The sequence below is a fragment of the Saccopteryx bilineata genome, chromosome 11 (genome assembly GCF_036850765.1).
Source record: "Saccopteryx bilineata isolate mSacBil1 chromosome 11, mSacBil1_pri_phased_curated, whole genome shotgun sequence".
Taxonomy (NCBI): Eukaryota; Metazoa; Chordata; class Mammalia; order Chiroptera; family Emballonuridae; genus Saccopteryx; species Saccopteryx bilineata.
The window spans coordinates 6,158,822-6,180,705 of record NC_089500.1 but is presented as its reverse complement, the minus strand read 5'-3'; the positions used below and the strand labels follow the sequence as shown (position 1 = coordinate 6,180,705).

General features: G+C 41.4%; 1 protein-coding gene across 2 annotated transcripts in view; it reads left to right on the top strand.

Annotated features, from left to right (window-relative positions):
• The first annotated feature begins 793 nt into the window (after nt 1-793).
• DOK6 (docking protein 6) overlaps nt 794-21,884 on the top strand; it is a 229,329-nt gene continuing 208,238 nt past the window's right edge. For both annotated transcript variants that reach the window (XM_066246533.1, XM_066246534.1), the window contains exon 1: nt 794-1,179. In XM_066246533.1, coding sequence (XP_066102630.1) covers nt 1,114-1,179 — 66 coding nt within the window. In that variant the 5' untranslated portion in view covers nt 794-1,113. The remainder of the gene's footprint in view (nt 1,180-21,884) is intronic.

Below are 21,884 nucleotides of genomic sequence, written 5' to 3'. Positions count from 1 at the left end.
ATTTTTTCCTTGAATCTTATAAAAATCGTATCACTTTGAAATGCCATAAATGATAGTAATTTTAAATACCATAAAGAATAGCCTATTTTAAAATGCCACGCTTTCCTACATGAGGGGAAGAAAGTTCTTCATTGTTTTTGTTTTAACAAGTTGATCATTTCAATAAATCATTTGCATCCGTGGGTAACAGTTACGGTCCCCACTTCCCCCTTCACCATGAAGAGCCTCAAGCCACTTTTGGTCACAGTTAAGCAACACGGCGTGCATAAATCCATCCCCTCCAGCCGGGGCTGCTGGTAGGGCAGGGCGCTGGCGACGGGCTGCCTCACCCGAGCGCCTCGTGCCTCCAGCAGCTGAGGGATTGGACACATGCGCACGATTGGTCTCTTTGTGTGCACGGGAAAGGGCTTAGCGTCCACCCACACTTCCAAACGGGGCAAAACCCAGGACCGCAAGCCTCTGCCCAGGGATAAAAATGCACTGTAAACACGGCCTTGGTAATACACGATTGTCTAGCTCCCACTGGCCTCTTTCCTTAGAAGCGTCCCCGCTGCCTTTTCCCGGGGTCCAATTGGGAGTGGAGATCAAGAGCCCCGGAATAAGGCGTGTGTCCTCCGGCAGCTGGCACTGGGAGCGCAGCGGCCGAGGAGCCGGGCGGGAGCAGCCGGGGCGCAGGGGAGGGGGCCCGGAGTGATGGAGCTCGTCTGGAGCGCCTGAGAGCCCAGCCACCTCGCGGGCCAGAGGGAGGGAGCCGCGCGGACGAATGGTCCCGCCCCCCGCCCCTCCCCTCCCCCGCGCCGGGAGTCGCGATGGTACGCTGCGGCCAGCGGTGCGCTGCCGCTGCCGCTGCCGAGTGAGGCGCCCGCCCGTGGGAGCCCGGGGGTGGCGGGGGCGAAGGTGGGGACCCGCGCGCGGAAGGTGGGTGCTGCTCGCCGCGCCAGGCCGTGTCCCCCATCCGCGGCTGCCCTGCCACCCACCCCGCATCTCTGCCGGTGGGAGATAGGGGGGCACTAGGCGGAGGCGCGCTGCTGGCGGCAGCTGGCTGGATGCGGGACCTGCGCGGACCCAGCAGCGGACGACGGCTCGGGACTCGCAGAAGCCAAGCGCGTTGGCATGGCCTCCAACTTTAACGACATAGTCAAGCAGGGCTACGTGAAAATCCGCAGCAGGAAGCTGGGGGTGAGTGGCTCGCAGGGCTCTCTCCTTCCCCTGCGCCCGCCTGGCGCGACCGGCTGAGCGGGGGTGGGTGGGGGGGGGGGTGGGGAGAGGTGACCCGCGCGGAGACAGGGGCAGCGAGGGGCCGGGCCTCCCTCAGGCAGCGCGCTTGTTGCTCGGTGGGCCGGAGGGTCCGCACCTGCCGCGGGGGGCTCTGCACTCCGGGCCGATGGCTCCGGGAGCACCTGGGTCCCCATCACCCTGCGCGCGGGGCTGGTTTGGAGCCAGACTGAAAAGTGGTGTAGACGACAGGGGCTGGCAGGTCCGAGATGGATGTGCCTCTGAGGGCAGTTTATACACAGTGGGAACCGCCGTGGTCTGTTCTCAGAAGTGGGCGCCTGTCGGGCAGCACTGCTCAGTGGCAGGGGGTGGGCAGACCCGCCAGGGTGTGTGTTTAGAATCCCCATTTTCTAGCCCCGGCTTCCCAAGCCAATCGGGAAATAGTCGTGATGCCCAAGCAGCACCGCGAGTCCCCGCCGGCGACGGCCCGCGAGTTGCCCGCTGGCTGGCTCTCTGGCTGTGTGTGCGCCCGGACAGGTGTCCTTGTGCCCGGGTGCTCGCGGCCGCTGACACAGAAGCGTTCGCGACAGCAAAGTTTATGGAGACCTTTTCATAGTTTTTTCTCTTGAAAGATGCTCTGCCTGACTTGGGACAGAAGCAATGTAGAACCCGGGGTTCAGAACTTCTCTAGTGACCCGAGCAGAAGGTAAGGAAGGACACGTGGATGGTCGCGGAGGACCTGGGGTGTGGGCAGGAGGGCGCGGGAGAGGAGGGCTGACACCCGGAGCCAAGAGCTCCCCAAAGTTGGGGGCTGTGGGAGTGATCGCAGTGACTCGCACGAGGTCCCGCGGGACCGCGCGGTGCAGGTGGGCACCGACCTGGGCCTGCTGTTCCCGGGCGGGAAGGGCAACCCCGCTGGGGACGAAACGTGCTCGGGTTTTTTGGATTCCCAGGATGTCTGTCTACCTTACTGTTCTCAAAGTTCCTGCTCAGACAGCTCCGGAATCCGAGGGCAAAGCGGGCCTTGGACAAGAATGCCCCTTGCGCTCACAGCCGAAGGGAGGAATACTACAAGCTAGCGAGGAGGAGAGGGGGAGAACCTCGTTAATGTTATCACGAAGAAAAAAAGATAAATATATCTCTAGAAAATTAAAGTAAGGTAGGGGAAAGTCAACAGGCACCCAGAGGTCTCCCTGCGGGGAGGCGGTGGACGCGGGTGTTGGAGGCAGGAAAAGCCGACTTGCCTTTCTGTACTGCCTCTGCTGGGGTCACGTTCACGATGCAGATTGTCCCCCAAGGATACAAAAGGGACCCCTTCTGGAACTTCGGCAGATCTGGAGAAGCGGGGAAGACAAAACTGGGTGACCACGAAGCCCCTCCCCCTCAGCCTGGCGCGGGAGGCTGGGGCCGCAGACCTCGAGCCGGTGTCGAGCTGCTTCTTGGGTAGAAGAATGTGCCTCACTCAGTCTTTTCTCGGGAGATAAGGAAGAAGCCACGTGAAAAGCTGCAGTTGTCCAGGCCAGAGGCCGATGGCTTCTCGCAGCTGCCTGGACGCAGTGTTGCAATCTGTCACCCTCCCAGCGGTCAGCCAAGAAAGGAGGAGCGGAGCGAGAGCCAGAGGGGAGAATCGTTTCAGGAACTTGACCTTTGAAGCCCTTCTCTCTCCCTACTTCGTGCTTATTCTTCATTCTTGCTCTTCTGGGTTCTGGGGATCTCGATTGTGTCCGACACCTCAGATGGTATAAGCTGGAGTCCCCCGGGGCGATGTGTGTGTGTGCGCGCTTCCGTGGAGACACAATGTACGTGAAAAGGAGACCGAGGAATGCAACACGGAGAACGGTCCTCCTTGTGCACTTGGTCCGGGTCTCTGGGATTCCTCCCGAGGAGAGCCTTCCAGAACTCCGTACAATAAAAGCCGAGTAAGCAACCTAATTGAAAGCGAGGACCCAGGATCCACGGAAAGAACCCTGAATGCTCTTGGGGTACGATGGCATCATCAGCCTGTGAAATGCCCTTTAGAATTCCTTTCCCCTGAAGATGTGTGCCAGTGTACAGCTTTTACATTTCCAGAGCTGCTCTCTCCCTGCACGCTGTTGATAGTAATAGCTTTGTAAAGGACAGCCATCCCGGAAAACAATAAAGCATTTTTACACACAGATGACTTGCTTTTGTGTTCCATTTGTACTTGAGAGATGCGAACTTCACAGAGGTCAGTGTTGGAACCATTTTTGTTTGTTCTCATCTTAAAATATTAAAATAAATTAACCTTGACTCTTTCGAAGAATTTTTTTTTTTTTCAAAAAAAGCTTTGGAGATGCTTCCCTTCAGAATATTCTAGTACCCACAAGAATGAATTCCAATGACAAAACTTCACCCACTTGGTTGTGTGAAGCTTAATATGTTAAGTGGGCCACTGAGATGATAAAACTCTCTAAGTGACTATTGTGTGCCTTAAAAACGAAAATGTATAGTCATACCCCAAATCATAGAAATAAGAATTATATAAACACATTTCATTTTCATAGTTAACAATACATTTTACTCATTTCATGGACTCAGAACTGTGGACTTTACCAAATAAACTGTGTTTAACTCAAAAGATACATAATGATTCTTTTATGGTTTGTGTTCAAAACTAAATTATAAAATAAAAATAATTCTAATGAAATATGTACAGATAGTTGATTTCTTATGGACAGAACCCATGCTTCAGAAACCTAATTTTATACTATTTTAACTGGGGCAGGAGAGGGGAGGGGTGGCCCGACTCCGAGGTGAGTCATGTCAGAGGTTTTTATGACATGAAAACATATTTTGAGATGAAATATACCATTGACCCCTCACAAAATTAGTGCTTAGTATCTGTTGAATGAGGGCAGAAAAGCATTTTTGCTCTCTGGCCGTGGGCCCGCCCTTACGCAGGCATGGCCAGGTGGAAGTGGTTGAAAGAACCCTGTCGTGCATCTTCTTAGAGATCAAGTGCTACCTGTTGAAGAAAGTTCCTTAGCGGATACTATGTCAAAGTGGTGTTAAGTATTTTATCTGAATTTTTGTTTTGAAATTTGTCTTATCTCATTAACCAACTTTCCTTCACTTAAGAGAATAATTTTGAGGAAAGAAATAGAATCGTTTTTCTGAATTTTATTCTTGTCCTTTAAACTTGTGTGTTTTAGTGATTAAGTAACTTTGACAACTTTCTTGGGAAGTATTAACTGGAACTAGGCATGAATATACCCTATGTCTTAGCAATTGCCATTCATAGGAGGAGACGTAAGAAAAAAAATATATATGTTATTAAATTACTAAAATATCAAAGGTATCAAATCATTAAAAATATAGGGTCATAGCCTGACCAGGTGGTAGCACAGTGGATAGAGCGTTGGACTGGGATGCGGAAGGACCCCAGTTCAAGACCCTGAGGTCGCCAACTTGAGCACGGGCTCATCTGGTTTGAGCAAAGCTCACCAGCTTGGATCCAAGGTCACTGGCTTGAGCAAGGGGTTACTTGGTCTGCTGTAGCCCCTCTCCAACCCCCCCATCAAGGCACATATGAGAAAACAATCAATGAACAACTAAGGTGTTGCAATGAATAACTGATGATTGATTCTTCTCATCTCTCTCCGTTCCTGTCTGTCCCTATCTATCCCTCTCTCTGATTCTCTCTCTCTGTCTCTGCAAAAAAAAAAAAAAAAAAAAAAAAAAAAAAAAATATAGGGGTATAACTAATAGTCATTTCTTTAAGTTTTATATTAATTTTTCATTATGATTGTTTCTATGACTACATTATGCAACATGCCTGGTTCATGGTAGACCTCCACCCTTTTACCTATTGATACTGGTTTTTCTAAACACCAGACACTGACTTGCCTTGCCACGATGTAGGAACATCAATGCTTAGGAGTATTTTGTATTTAACGTCAACTTTTTGGGACAGCAGTTCTCTTTGCTTTGAGCAAAATACTTTACTGGGTTCTGTATTTGATACAGTCAATGGGGAGGGTATGGTAGGATCTTAATCCAGAGCAATTGCTTGAGCATAGGTGTTTTAGACTTCTTAGTCTGGCAAAGTAATGAGCGTGGGTGGATGTGCATGAAGTCACGGGAACCCGAGTGGAGGCAGCTAGGGGATCGCACCTCGGCGGCACCTGCGTGGAGGTTCCAGGCCACCATACTTCCTCTGCTGGGGTGTTGGACCTTCTCGTCTGTGCCAGACTAGCTCTTCTCTGTCGGTTTTTTAAAATGTCCCTTCAGTGTGTGCCAGCTACCAGTAGCACGGATATGCTCTAGGAAACCCTCCACTTCTGGGCCTCCCAGTCTGTGTATCTCACCAGCTTCAGCCTATGCTTCTCACACTTGCTGTCACATGTGCATGGGGGAGGGGCAAGGATCCCTGCACCACGCTTTGCCCCCCTTTCCCGGTAGGCCTCCTGTTCTCCCAAGACCACCGCTGCCAGAGTTCTCCTATTGGCTGTCTCTTAAAACCGTATTCTCTTTCCCTTGCAACCTTTATTTAGTCCTGAACCCTGCGGTTTTTTTTTTTTTACTTTTTTTTATTTTTTATTTATTCATTTTAGAGAGGAGAGGGAGAGACAGAGAGGAGAGACAGAGAAGGGGGGGGGGAGGAGCTGGAAGCATCAACTCCCATATGTGCCTTGACCAGGCAAGCCCAGGGTTTTGAACCGGCAACCTCAGCGTTTCCAGGTCGATGCTTTATCCACTGCACCACCACAGGTCAGGCCGCCCTGCGGTTTTATTCCCACTTCCCAAGCAGCATCTCTAAAGTAAATATTTTAAACTTCCATCTCACTTCCATTCTCCAGATGTGCTTGCCCAGATTTCTAGGAAACATTTCCTGCTTGACCCTCGTAGCGCACCCCAAGCCAATGAAGAGTCCGAATAGAACACACGCTTCTTCTTCCCAGACTAACCACTTCGTCAGGCATGAACATATATGTAAGGAGACATTTCTAATAGCACTGCCACTCATTTAAAAACGATTCAGTATCAGATCTCAGCGACAGTACCGGGTCTTCCATTTCTCTGAGGCACTATGAACAACCAAATGCTACTTCCTATTGGTGCCACCTGGGAGCGTCATCAGTGATCTGTTTCCAGTTGAAATTCTGCTTCTCTAACTTCAGGTGGAAGTGTTGATGGGACCTCCGAATGGTTCCTTCTGCTGCCTGCTCCATTGTCCATGTAGACCTGCCAGAGTAATTTTCCTAAATTTCAGTTTGAAACATATAATTCCCTCCTCTTAAATTTTCCCATGGTTTCTCATGACCTAGAGTAATAATTAAATTTAAATGTGTAATTCAGAGCTGTCCACAATAGCCACCATAGTTTCGTTTAGGGATTTTAAAAAATTATGTAATATTTTAAGCATGCCGGAAATTACGCAGAATCATATTACAGACTACTCATGTTTTACCAATATCATCACAGGACTTTTTCTGATTTAAATTTTTTTTAAGATAGAAAAATGTTGAGATCTGAAGACCCGTTTGAATCTCTTGCCATTTAACACACTGCACATGTGAATGTAGTATTTATCTGTTCTTACAGAGATCTAGTTTGTTCTTTTCAATGGTTATATTGTCTTGTATTGCATGAACAAACCCACTTCCTCTGTTAATGGACATTTATAAGGTTTTTCTATTTGTGCTTCAACAAATATGCTTGCATAATTCTCTCTTATCACATGTATCTGAGGTCCTCCAGAGTGTGCAATGCAGATAAAAGTAGAGTTGCTGGTTTTTAAAAACATGTATGTTTTCACTTTACTGGGCATTTTTAGATTGCTCACAAGTAATTGTTCCAATTTATTAGTCCAGAAACAATGAAATGAGAGAACTTCTTCTTTTTAATTAAGTTTTATTTTTTTTTAATGGGGTGACATCAGTAAATCAGGATACATATATTCAAAGATAATATGTCCAGTTTATCTTGTCGTTCAATTATGTTGCATACCCATCACCCAAAGTCAGATTGTCCTCTGTCACCTTCTATCTAATTCTCTTTGTGCCCCTCCCCCTCTCCCCTTCCCTCTCCTTCTTCCCCCTCCTCCTGTAACCACCACACTCTTATCAATATCTCTTAGTTTCACTTTTATGTCCCACCTACGTATGGAATAATGCAGTTCCTGTTTTTTCTGATTTACTTATTCCACTCCGTATAATGTTATCAAGATTGCACCATTTTGCTGTAAATGATCCGATGTCATCATTTCTTATGGCTGAGTAGTATTCCATAGTGTATATGTGCCACATCTTCTTTATCCAGTCATCTATTGACGGGCTTTTTGGTTGTTTCCATGTCCTGGCCACTGTGAACAATGCTGCAAAGAACATGGGGCTGCATGTGTCTTTACGTATCAATGTTTCTGAGTTTTTGGGGTATATACCCAGTAGAGGGATTGCTGGGTCATAAGGTAGTTTTATTTTCAGTTTTTTGAGGAACCACCATACTTTCTTCCATAATGGTTGTACTACTTTACATTCCCACCAACAGTGAATGAGGGTTCCTTTTTCTCCACAGCCTCTCTCCAACATTTGCTATTACCTGTCTTGCTAATAATAGCTAATCTAACAGGTGTGAGGTGGTATCTCATTGCAGGTTTTTTTTTTTTTTGCATTTTTCTGAAGCTGGAAACAGGGAGAGACAGACAGACTCCCGCATGCGCCCGACCGGGATCCACCCGACACTCCCACCATGGGGCTACGCTCTGCCCACCAGGGGGCGATGCTCTGCCCATCCCGGGCGTCGCCATGTTGTGACCAGAGCCACTCTAGCGCCTGAGGCAGAGGCCACAGAGCCATCCCCAGTGCCCGGGCCATCTTTGCTCCAATGGAGCCTTGGCTGCGGGAGGGGAAGAGAGAGACAGAGAGGAAGGCACGGCGGAGGGGTGGAGAAGCAAATGGGCGCTTCTCCTATGTGCCCTAGCCGGGAATCGAACCCGGGTCCTCCGCACGCTAGGCCGACACTCTACCGCTGAGCCAACCGGCCAGGGCTCATTGCAGTTTTGATTTGCATGAGAGAACTTCTTTTATCATATCCTCAACAGTAATTGATACTGCCATATTTCTTTAAATTATTAAATATTTCAGGCAGACAGAGAACAAAATTTTATTCAAAATAATATTTTTCTATATTTTCTTCAGCTTTTAAAAAAATGAAATAAAATTGAAGTCCCTTCTATATGCCAACACAGTAACTTCAGAAGTAAACATGTTTATTAATTCTATGAAGTTTTTCTATATTTATTAGTTTTATATTGCTTTAAATAATATATACTATTACTTTGTATAGTTTCCACTTTATAAAATTGGAATTATGAAGCATGACTTCCTGAAACATTATTTATTTTTTTGCTCAAGGTTATGTTTCTGAGATTTTCCATTTCAATATATAGATTCCAGTTTATTCTTTGATCTCTATACATACTCCTTTATATAAATACTCCATAGTTTGCATTTCCTAATGCAAGTGTACAAGACTTCTCCAGGTTCAATGCATTGAAGTGGATTTGCTAGGCATTGGCTGGTCCGTATCACAGGTGGGCTTTCCATAGGTGTCTCCCAACACATCCTCACTGAGTCTCCTTCACACTATACATCTCACCAACACCGAGTGCTGTGAGACCTTTTTTTCCTTTGGGTGAATGGCTGTGTTAAAGTTGTACTTCTCTGCAGTTTGAACATGTTTTTGTACGTTTATCAACCTATTTATCTTCCTGGTTTGTGTATTATCTCTTTAGTTTCATGGCCCATCTTTCTATATGATGTCACTATAAAGGAGTTCTATCTATATTTTGAATACTACTGTATTTCTTTGCAGTTATAAACTATATATTCTCATGTTATGGTTCACCTTTCATTTTCTTATAGTCTTCTGTGTCTTGCTGATATTTTAAATTTTAGTGAAATCATCTATTTTCTTTGTGGCTTATACTTTTCGAGTCTTATTTAAGAAGTCATTCCTCACTGCAACATAAAATTACTATGTCCTGTTTTATTTTGTTGTTTTCCTGTAAATCTATGTACACTTAGATTTTTTAATCAACCTATAATTAATCCTTAATGTTAGATATAAGTTTGGACTATTTGTCTCCGTATGTATAGTTAGTTTTTCACCTCCATTTATTAAATATTCTTATCCATGCGCTTGTTAAACCAGACCTATTTCTTATGTTTTCAAATTTGTACTTCCAATATGTGGTTGTATTTACTTGTATGTACTTAATGTTTTGTTGTTGTTTTAAATGATATTTTTTCTTTTAAATGAGATTTTCTAACTGGTTGCTGCTAGTTGATATGAAAGCTGTTGTGGGTTTGTTTGTTTTTTCATATCTATTATCTAGCAGGGATTCAATAACTGAATACTGAATAGACTGAGCTCTTGCTCTGTGCAGTCATTATGTAGGTTCCCGGGGTATGTCAAAGCAGAGAATACGAATCTTAACTTCTAGGAGCATCTATAATAAGGGGTCAGGAGAGTAAACAGATAGAATTATACATTCCTTTTGCACAGGAAGACAGTGAAAACATACAAGGCAACTCTGCAGTTGAGAACCAGGAAAGCCCAGGAAACGGGGCTGCCTTTGAGTCAGTTCTGAGGGAGGAGGCGGAGCCCATTCGGTGGGTGTGGAGGTGGGATGGGGCAGATAACTGGGGCCTGGGGAAGGGGCCATGCAGTATCTTCACTTGTTTTGTTTTGCTGCGTGTATTAAATATGACATCCTGCATTTAGCAGTTTCTTGAAAGCTACAGCCATTTAGATGATAAGAATCTATGTAAATTATCAAGACCAAAGAGAAGGAAACAAAAGAGAACTTGAAAGTATATTATAGTTAAACACTGAAATATTCCATAAGAAAGTTTAAACTAAGTGAAATTTTTCTCTAAAAAATATTAAACTAAACCAGTTTGTTGCTACAATTCTAAAATGGGTTAAAAGATACCAAACCTACAGAGAAACTGAATGAAGAGCGAAAACTACTTTAAGCTGACTGTTTATACACAATACTGTTTTGAGAAAACACTAGGAACAGGTACCCATATTTCTGTATTTCAACAATATTTAAATATGTAAAATTAATGTTATTTACAGTTTAGTAAATTAAACAGTGACTACAGGCAGTCTAATATATTTGTTGTTGTTAATGCCTAGAAATTAGAGTTCAGAGTTTATATATTTAAACTCTCCCTCAAAAAGAAGTTGTTAGTGGAAGATAATAAAATTTTATTTAAAGCATGTATTAACGCAATTTAAAAATGTTTATTGGAAAGCACTTATTTGTGTCATGCTTGCAACGTATAAAATGAATTAAGCTATAGAGTCGCTCCCTAGGATTTCATAATTAAAGATAAAGTGAGCGTGTATTATATTTTCTGCCCAAGTAAGTGTTATTAAATCAAGGCTTTAAGGCAGTGGATGTGTCTGCTTGACCTCAGAACACAGTGCTTTACTTGTTTTAATGGTTTTGATTATTGCAAAGTCATGGAGGTGGCAGCTTGTGAAAACAGTGGTATAAGTAGAATTACAGACACCGTCTTCTACTCACTCAGTTTGATTTAAAAAGCTCGATTCTTTGTGTTTTAATGGGTTTGAATCTACTTTGTCAATGTTAATAAAGTGTCAGTTTATTTGTAACTTGAAGAAGAACACGTCCAGGGTTTCTAGGGGATCTGTTATCACCATCCTTATTAATGCTCGTTGAACACTGCGGCTGCTTGGAGAACTTGTAATGGTGCACTCTTAGAAAGCAGGCTTCCGTTTTCCTTCCTGAATTTTTTTTTTTTTTTGAGATTCAGTGCAATACTTTAAAAATGGATCATTTAATTGAATGGCAACACATAATAATTTGGACTTCGGGGAAGCTTTCTCTGATATTTTGCAAGTATCTCTTAATACATTGCAATAGAACTGGCAGGGGAGATTTAAGTGAGCAATTTTTTTTTATTGCACTAAATTTTGTAAGTTGACTAGAAATGTAATAAAAATATTCTTAAACTGAAACAGCTGGCAAACATTAACCCAGATAAAGCTAAATCACATATCCTTCCAGGTCTCATGCTGGATGGACTTGGGAACAGAGTGCGCTGAGTGGCAGTTGCTGGGAAGAGGCCCCTGCTGGTCTCTGTGAGCAGAACCCAGCCAGGCTCCAGCACAAGGCTTTAGAAGCATTGCTCTGTGTCTTCTGTACATATACACAGCAGAGAAAAAGACACACAGATAATATTCTTTTCGTTTGAGCCACCTGACCTGGGTATATCTAGTTTGGAAAGAAAGGAGAGTGTGTCTTTTCAGGAACTATTTAAATATATAGTCACTCATGTGACATGAAAATAACCAGAGAGAGCACAGATATAGATGAACCACAAGAATTTCCCATTTGAGATTTTGTCATATTTTTTCATATATATATTACCTCACATTTTCTATATTTTGTAAAGTGTTGCCAAATCGTGGTGAATGTCGGAAGAATGTTGTGTGCACAGGTTGTATAGCCCTAGATTAAGCTAGGTTTTTTATTTACACATGATTTTTCCACTGGGGATAATGCATTTCCCATTTTATTGTGCCTTTTAGCTATTTCTTACTGGCTTTTGTTCTCCGTTTTCTGAGCCCAAGTATGGCAGGTTGCAGCCAGGTGGGTGGGGATGTCTAGGAGACTCTGGGAACCCCTATGGAACAGTGGGGACAAGGTTCACAGACAGGTAGAGCTGTGCTTGAAATGGTCTTCAGGTTTTCATCCATTCCACAAACACCTGGTCCTCCCGGCCTCATCGTTGGGAACGTTACTGCCATTGCCAGGGGCTCCCAGGTCATCTCGGACGAACTACTTAAGCACCCTGCACTTGAAGCCTCTCGTGGGAAAAGGGAAAATAACTTTTCCCTTGAGGACGGCAAAGAGGCTGAAATAAAATGAAAGGAGGCAGGGGTGCACACATGTGAAGTACACAGGGAGCCCCACGTGCCGGCGGTCTGCTGGGTTTGCATGTGGGAGATGCGTGCGCGGGGCCATGGAGAAGGTGGACTGGGTAGATGGAGATGCTGAACCTCTCGAGTTTGAGCTGTGGCTGGAGTCTGCTCCCTGGTGCCCCATGATACCGGGGTGGCTCCAGAGAGTCACAAATTGAGGGAAGGGAGCCAGGCTTCCCATCCCACACCAGACAGTCCTAGCCTCTAGCTGTCCTGCTCCAATTTGTCATCGAATCATGTTGAAGTTTAAGTGTAACGTTTTTTGTTTGTTTTTGGTTTTGTTTTCATTGAGGACCTTGTAGCATTTACTCCTTCTGTGGAGGGTTTTGGTTTGCCCATTGTTTCACTTTTCAACGCAGTTGCTTTGTCTTCTTGGATTTCCATGCTTATCAAACGATAGGTTTTGTTTCCCTTGATGTTGAAAAGCATTGAACATCACACACACACACCACACACACACACACACACACACAAAGATGGACCTTATTTGAAATTGCAATCTTTGAAGAGGGAAAAAAAGTGTGTACATAGTCCAATTGGATCTTTAATAGACGTACCGACCGAGTGGTGAGATCCAGCAGCTCTTTAAGTATATACTTAGACCCCACTATTGGACTCTCAACAGGCTGATTTGAAAATCAGTGGACTGCTTTAAACTCTTGAAATTACAATAAAAGACAGAAAGACACTAAAATCAAACTTTTCAAATTAACACCTCCTTATTCCTGGTAAATTTTGTGTGTTTTAAAATTCACAGCAAGTCAGTCCTAATTGTCAACAACAAAAATATATTACCCTTATATCAATGCCCAATGACATTGAAGTAACATTTCATGCCAGTTGTTATTATAACACTGTATTACTGTCAAAAATAGTATGAAAGTATGACAAATATTCTAGTATAATGGAGCTTAATTTTTTGGAAATTCAATAATATGGTGTTTCTTTTTTGTCCATCTTATGATGGACAGAAAACTACCTATCTTGTGATAGGTAGTTTGATGACATTCCGAGAAGAGAGAAAATAAATCTAATACGTCATCTCGGCATGTAAGCTCTATTGATGTATAATTTAACCTGGATGGTTTTGAATTATATTACTTATAAAGAAAAATATGTAAAGCCACGCCAAACTTACCCCCCCATGACTCATTTAAGCACAGGTAGGTAGCACAGATAATTTAAATTGACAAGTTATTTCTAAATCAGAGAATTCTGTTTCTTTGGGTCACCAGAACATGTATATACAAGTCTATATTATTCTTCTTTATAATAGAAATATCAACCACGGGGGTATATACACAGTAATAGTTCATTCACTGGGTGTTGCACATGAAAAGCACGCCAGGTGTGCTGTGACACAAAGAGAGGGTTCAGGTAGGAACAAAACACCAGCATCCATAACACAGCGCCCAGTGTTTCGAGGGCCATAGAAAGACACAAACTATTTTTGATATTGAGAGAAAAGGACAAATCGTTCTAGGTGGAAGGAGGGGAATGTTCAGAAAACTACTTTAGAAAGGAGATATCATTTAAGCTGGCGATTAAAAATATGGTTACCTTGGGTTATGCAGAGATGGGGTAAGAGAACGAAATAAAGAATTCAAGGATTTGGATAATCCTAAATTGTGTACCAACTGTGCATAATTAATCATTCTTTCTTTTACTGTGGGTGGTATTATTTTTTAAAATTTCACCACTAGTGTTATCTTTGACTTGTTGTATTCTCTGTCTTTAAAACAGAGTAAATTTGCTCATCTTATGAACGCTTAAAAAAATTATCTGGAATCTCTTATGTACTTTTAATTTTTAATTATCTTTAAGGATTCTTAATATGCTTGGGAAACTATTTTTCAGCCAATAGGAATTTTAATTCTGCTTGATACTTCTTTACATACTGATTATTATCTTACAAACATCATACTCTTTAATTATATAGTATATAACAATTTATATTTTTATTAGTGTTTCACCACTAACTAAGCTCCCTGAGGTTAGAGACCACTTTCATTGTTATCACTACCTTCTCATAATATAGGCTGACTGATGGCAGTTGCTCCATAAATACTTGTTGAATTAATAAATAAATAAATAGAATGTAAAGAAGGTTTCTCCAAACTGATTTTACCTAAAAATCATAATGACTCATTTTTTTTCATTTGGTATCAAGAGGACACATCAAGGGTAGTTGACCTCACAACAAATGCATTAGTAGATTCGGGGTCTGTGTTAAAATCTTGGGAACTATATAATTCTGAACATGATATTTGCATATTGATTTTTAAAAATTCCTATATTTATAGGGAGATTTGAATATCTGAACATCAACATTGACTACCTGCTGAGCACATAGCTCCTTGCTCAGCAAGCAAGGAAGACAGAGCCTTTAGGAGAACGTGTATGGACACCATGGCTTAGTAGTTACGGGCATAGATTCTATTGCAAGGTTGTCTGGCACTTACTGGTAATGTGACTGTGGAAGTTTATCTCCTCTTTGTTCTGAACTTTCCTTTTTTGCAAAATGGTATTGGGGTGAAGACTGAGTGAGATAAATCCTTTAGAAAAGTGATGCAAGTGTGTGAAACAGTGTGTAATTATTATATCATTACTAGTACCATGCCACCCCACTCTTCTGGCCACAGCTGCTTAGGACAGAAGTTCCTCTTTCTAAGCTGGAGAGATCTAACTCTGTGTGTGCTCTGTGGCGACCTCTGCCTATAAGAGAGTAACTGACTGATAGGATGCTGTATGTGTGTTCCCTTTGTTTCCAAATTCTCTTAGCTGCCTTGATGGTGCTGTAGATGAAGTCTAAACTCAACATGACATCAAAGCCACTCAGTATCTGCCCCTCGCCTCTCCAGCATTCCCCTGTGCTACCTGTTACCCCTGGCACCATGTGCTCTCGCCACAGAGAACTAACTACCTGCCATGGGCTCCATCCTGCATCTGGGAGATGCTCATATTGCTCCCTGCACATAGACCTGCAGCATTCCTCCTACTGAATTTGCTGATTTAAGTTCTCCTAGAGATGGTGATCCCAAGTCCATGGTAGAGCTTTGTGGTAAATCTGAAAATTGGGAATTGAGTCCTCCAATTTTGTTTTTCTTTATCATGATTGTTTTGGCTACTTGGGGTTACTTACAATTCCATACTGAATTGTGAATGCTATACATTTTTGCAAAAGGCCAATGAGATTTTGATAGGCATTGCACTGACTAAATAGTCCACTTGTTGGGGGCAGGGATATTGTTATTTTAACACTACTGAGTGTTCCAATTGATGAACATGGGACATATTTCCATTTATTTAGGTCTTTAATTTTGACAGTATTTTGTAGTTTAGGCATTTCTTTGGCTAAATTTGTTTCTAAGTATTGTTGATACTATTATAAATAAAATTGTTTCCTTAATTTTATTTTCAGATTATTTATTATTAGTAGGTAGAATTCCAGCTGATTTTTTCATGTTGATCTTGTATTCTGCCACTTTGCTGAATTTGTTTATTAGCTCTAACAGGTAGTGTGTGTGTGTGTGTGTGTGTGTGTGTGTGTGTGTTTCTATATAAAACATCAGTCCTTCTACAAATACAGGGTGGGGCAAAAGTGGGTTTACAGTTGTTTCTATGGAAAGTAATGCAATAATAATTAATAATACAAGAAGATACTCAGTGTTTCGTATACTCACAAACATAAACCTACTTTGGCCCCTCATACAGATGCTTTTGCTTTTTATTTCTTTTTATTGCCTAATAGCTCTAGCTAGACCTCCTAGCCCAGTGTAGAATACCAGTAGCCAAAGTGTTTGTTCTTTTCTTGTTCCTGATCTTAGAGTAAAAGTGTTCAGTCTCTCACCATTGAGTTTAACGTGAGCTTTTCCACAGATGTCCTTTATTACGATGAGGCAGTTTCCTCTCATTTCTAGTTTATGGAGTGTTTTTATTATGAAAGGGTTTTGGATTTTATCAGATGATTTTTTTCTGCAGCCATTGAGATGATCTATGTGGCATGGCTTTTTGTCTCCAATCTATTATGGTGTATTACTTTGATCGATTTTCATATGCTGAGCCACACTTGCATCCCTGAGATAAATCCCACTTAGTCATGGTGTATAATTTTTTAATATACTGCTGGATTCAGTTTGCTAGTATTTTGTTGAAGATGTTTACATCTATTTTCAAAAGGAGTATTGGTCTATAGTTTTCTTATGATTTCTTTATTTGGCATTGGTATCAAGGTAATTATTTTTTAGTAGAATGAGTTAGGTGTGCTCTCTTTTCCTTTTCTATTGTTTGGGCGAGTTGGAAAATGGTGTTAATTCTTGTTTGAAAATTCTGTACAGTTCACAGGGAAACCGTCTGATTCTGGGTTTTCTTCTGTGGCTGGAGGTTGATAACTGATTTAGCCTCTTAAACTATTATAAATTTATTTGCATTTTCTATTTCTTCTTCAGTCAGTTTTGGTAGTTTGTGTTTCAAGGAGTTTGTCTATGTTACATTGAATTTTCAATTTCTCAGCATCAATTGTTCATTGTATCTCTTATAATCCTTCTTATTGCTATAAATTCTGTAGCAATGTTGCCACTCTCATTGCTGAGGTTAGTAATTTGAAACGTCTCTGTTTTTTTCTTGGTCAGTGTAGATCAAGGTTTGTCGATTTTCTTGTTTGTTTGTTTGTTTTTTTAAGAATCAACTTGGTCCTGACAGCCTGCGCTAGAAGTCTGGTCTGCTGTTTCCCTGGCCAGTGGGAAAAGTCCCACAGGCAATTTAAAATGTCACAGCTATCCCTCAGGGCAATGCAATAACATCTTTCTTCAAAAAGCTTTCTTTGGTGGTTCTAACTTTTGGGCTTAATTCCAGAGCTCTGTAAAAGTGAACTTTGATAGTTTTCACTGGTATGTTATTTGTTTCTGTGCAAAGACAGAGCCCTGCAGTTCCTTACACTATCAATTTGGTGATGTCACTCCATATTGGTTCTCAATAGTTGATGACACCATGCTTGATTCTTAATGAGGGATTATAAGGACATGTGTTACCTTTTAAATCAAATATTAGGGACAACCTAAGTGACATACTTAATATGTTCAGCAAATACTTATTAAGTGGCTTTTATATCAGTTAACACATTTTTAAAAAGCACAATGTAACAAAATATTGATACAAACTACATATTAGGGTGAAGAATTAAGAGCTTTTTTTTTTTAGTGTTAAATCCATTTTTAATTAATTTTTATGTATGAAGTAAGATGAGGTTCAATTTCATGCTTTTCCATGTGGATATTCAGACATCCTGTGTTCCTGGATTATTAAATGTCCACACTATCCCAACCAATCTATAGATTCAGTGCAGTCTCTATTAAAATTCTAAAGAAATCTTGCACAGACATGAAAAAACCAACTTTACAATTCATATAAAATCAAAAAGACCACAGGAATGCATTGCCAAATCAGTCCTGGGAAAAAAGAACAAAGCTGGAGACATAACACTTCCTGATTTTAAAATATATTATAAAGCTATAGTAATCAAAGCAGTGTGGTACTGGTAAAAGCCATCATGTTGACTCGTGGAACAGAATAGACAACAGAAATAAATCTGCACATACCTGGTTTATTCCTCTTCAACAAGGATGCCAGGAATAAACAATGAGCAAAAAATAGTCTCTTCATCAAATGGTGTTGTGGAAACTAGTAGGTAAGCTTCTAACTATAATCACAGGATTCTACCCGATTCTGGAATTCCATTCTTGCTGTGTAAAAGGTCACTTGGGCTACTTTCTCTCTTAAGTCAGCAGAAAATCTTTGCTACATTGAGGGTCTCTAAATTAATTTTGTACATGTGTTTGTTTGAATACATAAAGTGAACATGGCTTGAACTCTTTAATAGAAATATATACCCATGTATTAAATATTGATATATTGATACATTTTATGTATACTGGTATATATATTATTTGTATGCATATGAATAATTCATACTATAAATATCTCAATGACATCTTTTCCAAGTGCTTTCCCTCTCTTTTTTGGTATATGGGGCATATTTGTTAGAATCATGTACTGGATAGTCACAAATGTAGGTTTTGAGATACATAGTTGATTAATGTGGCAGTTTGTTTTGCATAGAGATATGAAGTAAGATCCATGGAGACGGGATTTTAACTGACAGCAGATGAGAAGCATAGAACATTTCAGGGGTAAATGCAACAGAATAAAATGTAAAATATTGGCAATCCTTCTTTTTTCAGTCAAATTACCTGCAGCTGTATTGGCAAAGGATTTGTCATTTATATTCAAAGAGCTAAATTATGAGCTATTTGAACTCATTTATCTTTTTAAAATTCAATGCAAATAATGACAACATTAACCTTTTTCTTCTCTCTAAAAGAATGAACTAGTTTGAAATGCCAGTTCTCTTGAGAGATTCTACTACAATAGTGTATCCAGATTAAAATCCAGAATTTAAAGGTGAGATTAAGAACTCTAAATTCGTTTTAAGTAGAAGAGACACAGGTTTCAAATTTGTTTCTACCATATAAAAAATTATCATTTAAAGATTACACTTGAGAATCATATCTATCTACCACATCAAAATGTGTTATTTTAAAATTATGCAGAAACTTTGTTATTCAGGACTACATTTCAAAAGTAAATTCTTTTATAACTTTTTAAAATTTTAGTATAATTCAAACTCAATAAAGGAAACTTTAGTAACAGCTAAAATTTGCTTTTACACATTTTAAAACTCATTGTTTTTCTGAATGGTGGACGCATCCTCTCATTTTAAATCAACTCCCCAAGTTTCTCTTTGCCTGTACTGTTGGTCCTCATGTTTTATTGAGTGGGAAAACACCAATAATAATTCACAGCTAACCCTGATTAGTGCATTAACATGTGTTCAAACTCTCAGCATTTTACTTTCTAAGTAACTTAATACCACGCTCTTCGTGTATTTGAAGAATGTCTGATGTCTGATGAATGACTCGCAAATTCTCAAACAAGACTGGAGCCCAGTCAGCCTTGTCTTCAGAACCTGGGCTCGGAACAGGGGACTGACTGCTTCCGACAGCGATTGTCTTCTGGATCTAAATTTAATTCTCCATGACTAAGCTTCTGCCAGGGCAATGAGAACTCTCCCAGCATTGAGCTCAATGAATACTTTTTCATAGTTCACATTCGGGGGAAAAAAATCTCAATGGGAACTATGAAAGCAATGTATCCATTATATCTGCTACTTGGCATCTATCTATATAATAGATATTTATACTCCAAATACTTCTTACTAGAAAGTGTAATAGTATTTTGATGTGGTATCTATGGATAGAAGTCATTGAATAAAGAACTTGCTTTCTTATTCAAATGTTATTTGTGTTTAAAAACAACTTTTTTCTTCTTTAATATCAAGTATGTATTCTTTCAGAAAATCTCAGTGTGTGATCAACTTCTGTCATTATTCATTTTGAAATTTAAATTGTTCCCAATATGACCAGTGATAGCCTTTCCTGGCTACTTTCTGTTTGTCTTTGTCACACTCTGATCAACCTTTAAGTACAATAGATAGGAGGTGTTAGGGAGGGAGAAAACTCTTCTTTACCAAAGAATGAGCAGTAAAAATGCAAAATGAGTAATGCTATTACAAAAAATATACTCTAGCCCTGGCTGATTGGCTTAGTGGTAGAGTGTCAGCCAGTGTGTGGAAGTCCTGGGTTCAATTCCAGGCCAGGGCACACAGAAGAAGTGCCCATCTGCTTCTCCACCCTTCCCCCTCTCCTTCCTATCTATCTCTCTCTTTCCCTCCCACAGCCAAGGCTCCACTGGAGCAAAGTTAGCCCTGGCACTGAAGATGACTCCATGACCTCCACCTCAGGCACTAGAATGGCTCTGGTTGCAACAGAGCAACGCCCCAGATGGGCAAGAGCATCATCCTCTGGTGGGCATGCTGGGTGGATCCTAGTCAGGTGCATGCAGGAGTCTGTCTGATTGCCTCCCCGCTTCTAACTTCAGAAAAATACAAAAACAAAACAAAACAAAAACAAAAAATATTTTTTCACAATCACTAAAGTACCCATTGAATCACTCTGGCATCACCAATCGAGTGAAAATAGCAAAGAGAACAGCCACAACTTAAATGACAAAACTTATCACCAAGAAAGGCCCTCTGAGATTACTGTAACCTGCTCTGAGGCAAAACAGGAGGTCTCCATGCCAATAATAATATAACATATCAATAATATAATATTACAATAATATTATAAATATATTGATGTGGTATACTTATATATAAACAGTAATTAAATACCAATAAGTTTTTTAACACAAGGAAAACCATGCTTTTATGTATTATATAAAACTACTGGATGGCCTAACTAGGCGGTGGCACAGTGGATAGAGCATCGGACTGGGACATGGAGGACCCAGATTTGAGACACTGAGGTCACCAGCTTGAGTGCAGGCTCATCTGGCTTGAGCAAAAAGCTCACCAGCTTAGACCCAAGGTCGCTGGCTCGAGCAAGGAGTTACTTGGTCTGCTGAAGGCCCGTGGTCAAGGTACATATGAGAAAGCAATCAATGAACAACTAAGGTGTTGCAACAGCAATGAAAAACTGATGATTGATGCTTCTCATCTCTCTCCATTCCTGTCTGTCTATCCCTATCTATCCCTCTCTCTGACTCTCTGTCCCTATAAAAAATAAAAAATAAAAAACTACTGGATGGACTTGACCAATGTATTTGTATTTAAATATATTAATGTTTCTGCATACGATTACATGTTCTGAAACAGTAATTCAATATAAATTCATTCATACCTTTTCATGGGCAGTAAAGAAATTGTATCAAACCTATCAACAATGAAAAAAATGTGTGGTGAGTTATTGGTCTGAGAAGTTTGTATTAACTGACACTTTTGTGAATTTATTACTTTCCAACTAAGCTACTGAATCTATTATATTTTAACTTGAACAGAACTGGTAAACTAGTGGCATCTATCCTAAAAAGAAAAACTGTATTTTCCTTATTCTGTATTTCATAAACATTGTTTAAAAAGCCCACTACGGCCCTGGCCTGTTGGCTCAGCGGTAGAGCGTCGGCCTGGCGTGCGGGGGACCCGGGTTCGATTCCCAGCCAGGGCACATAGGAGAAGCGCCCATTTGCTTCTCCACCCCTCCCCCTCCTTTCTCTCTGTCTCTCTCTTCCCCTCCCGCAGCCAGGGCTCCATTGGAGCAAAGATGACCCGGGCGCTGGGGATGGCTCCTTGGCCTCTGCCCCAGGCACTAGAGTGGCTCTGGTCGTGGCAGAGTGATGCCCCGGAGGGGCAGAGCATCGCCCCCTGGTGGGCAGAGCGTCGCCCCTGGTGGGCGTGCCAGGTGGATCCCGGTCGGGCGCATGCGGGAGTCTGTCTGACTGTCTCTCCCCGTTTCCAGCTTCAGAAAAATACAAAAATAAAAATAAATAAATAAATAAATAAATAAATAAATAAATAAAATAAAATAAAAAGCCCACTACAACCTTTCTTGAAATTTCCTCTTAAGCAGGCTCTGGTCACTTTGGACTTCCCAAAGCAGCAGCAAATCTTGCTTCCCAGTTAGTCCTTCTAACTCAGTGGTTCTCAACCTTTCTAATGCCGTGACCCCGCAATACAGTTACTCATGTTGCGGTGACCCCAAACCAAAAAATAATTTTGGTGGCTACTTCAT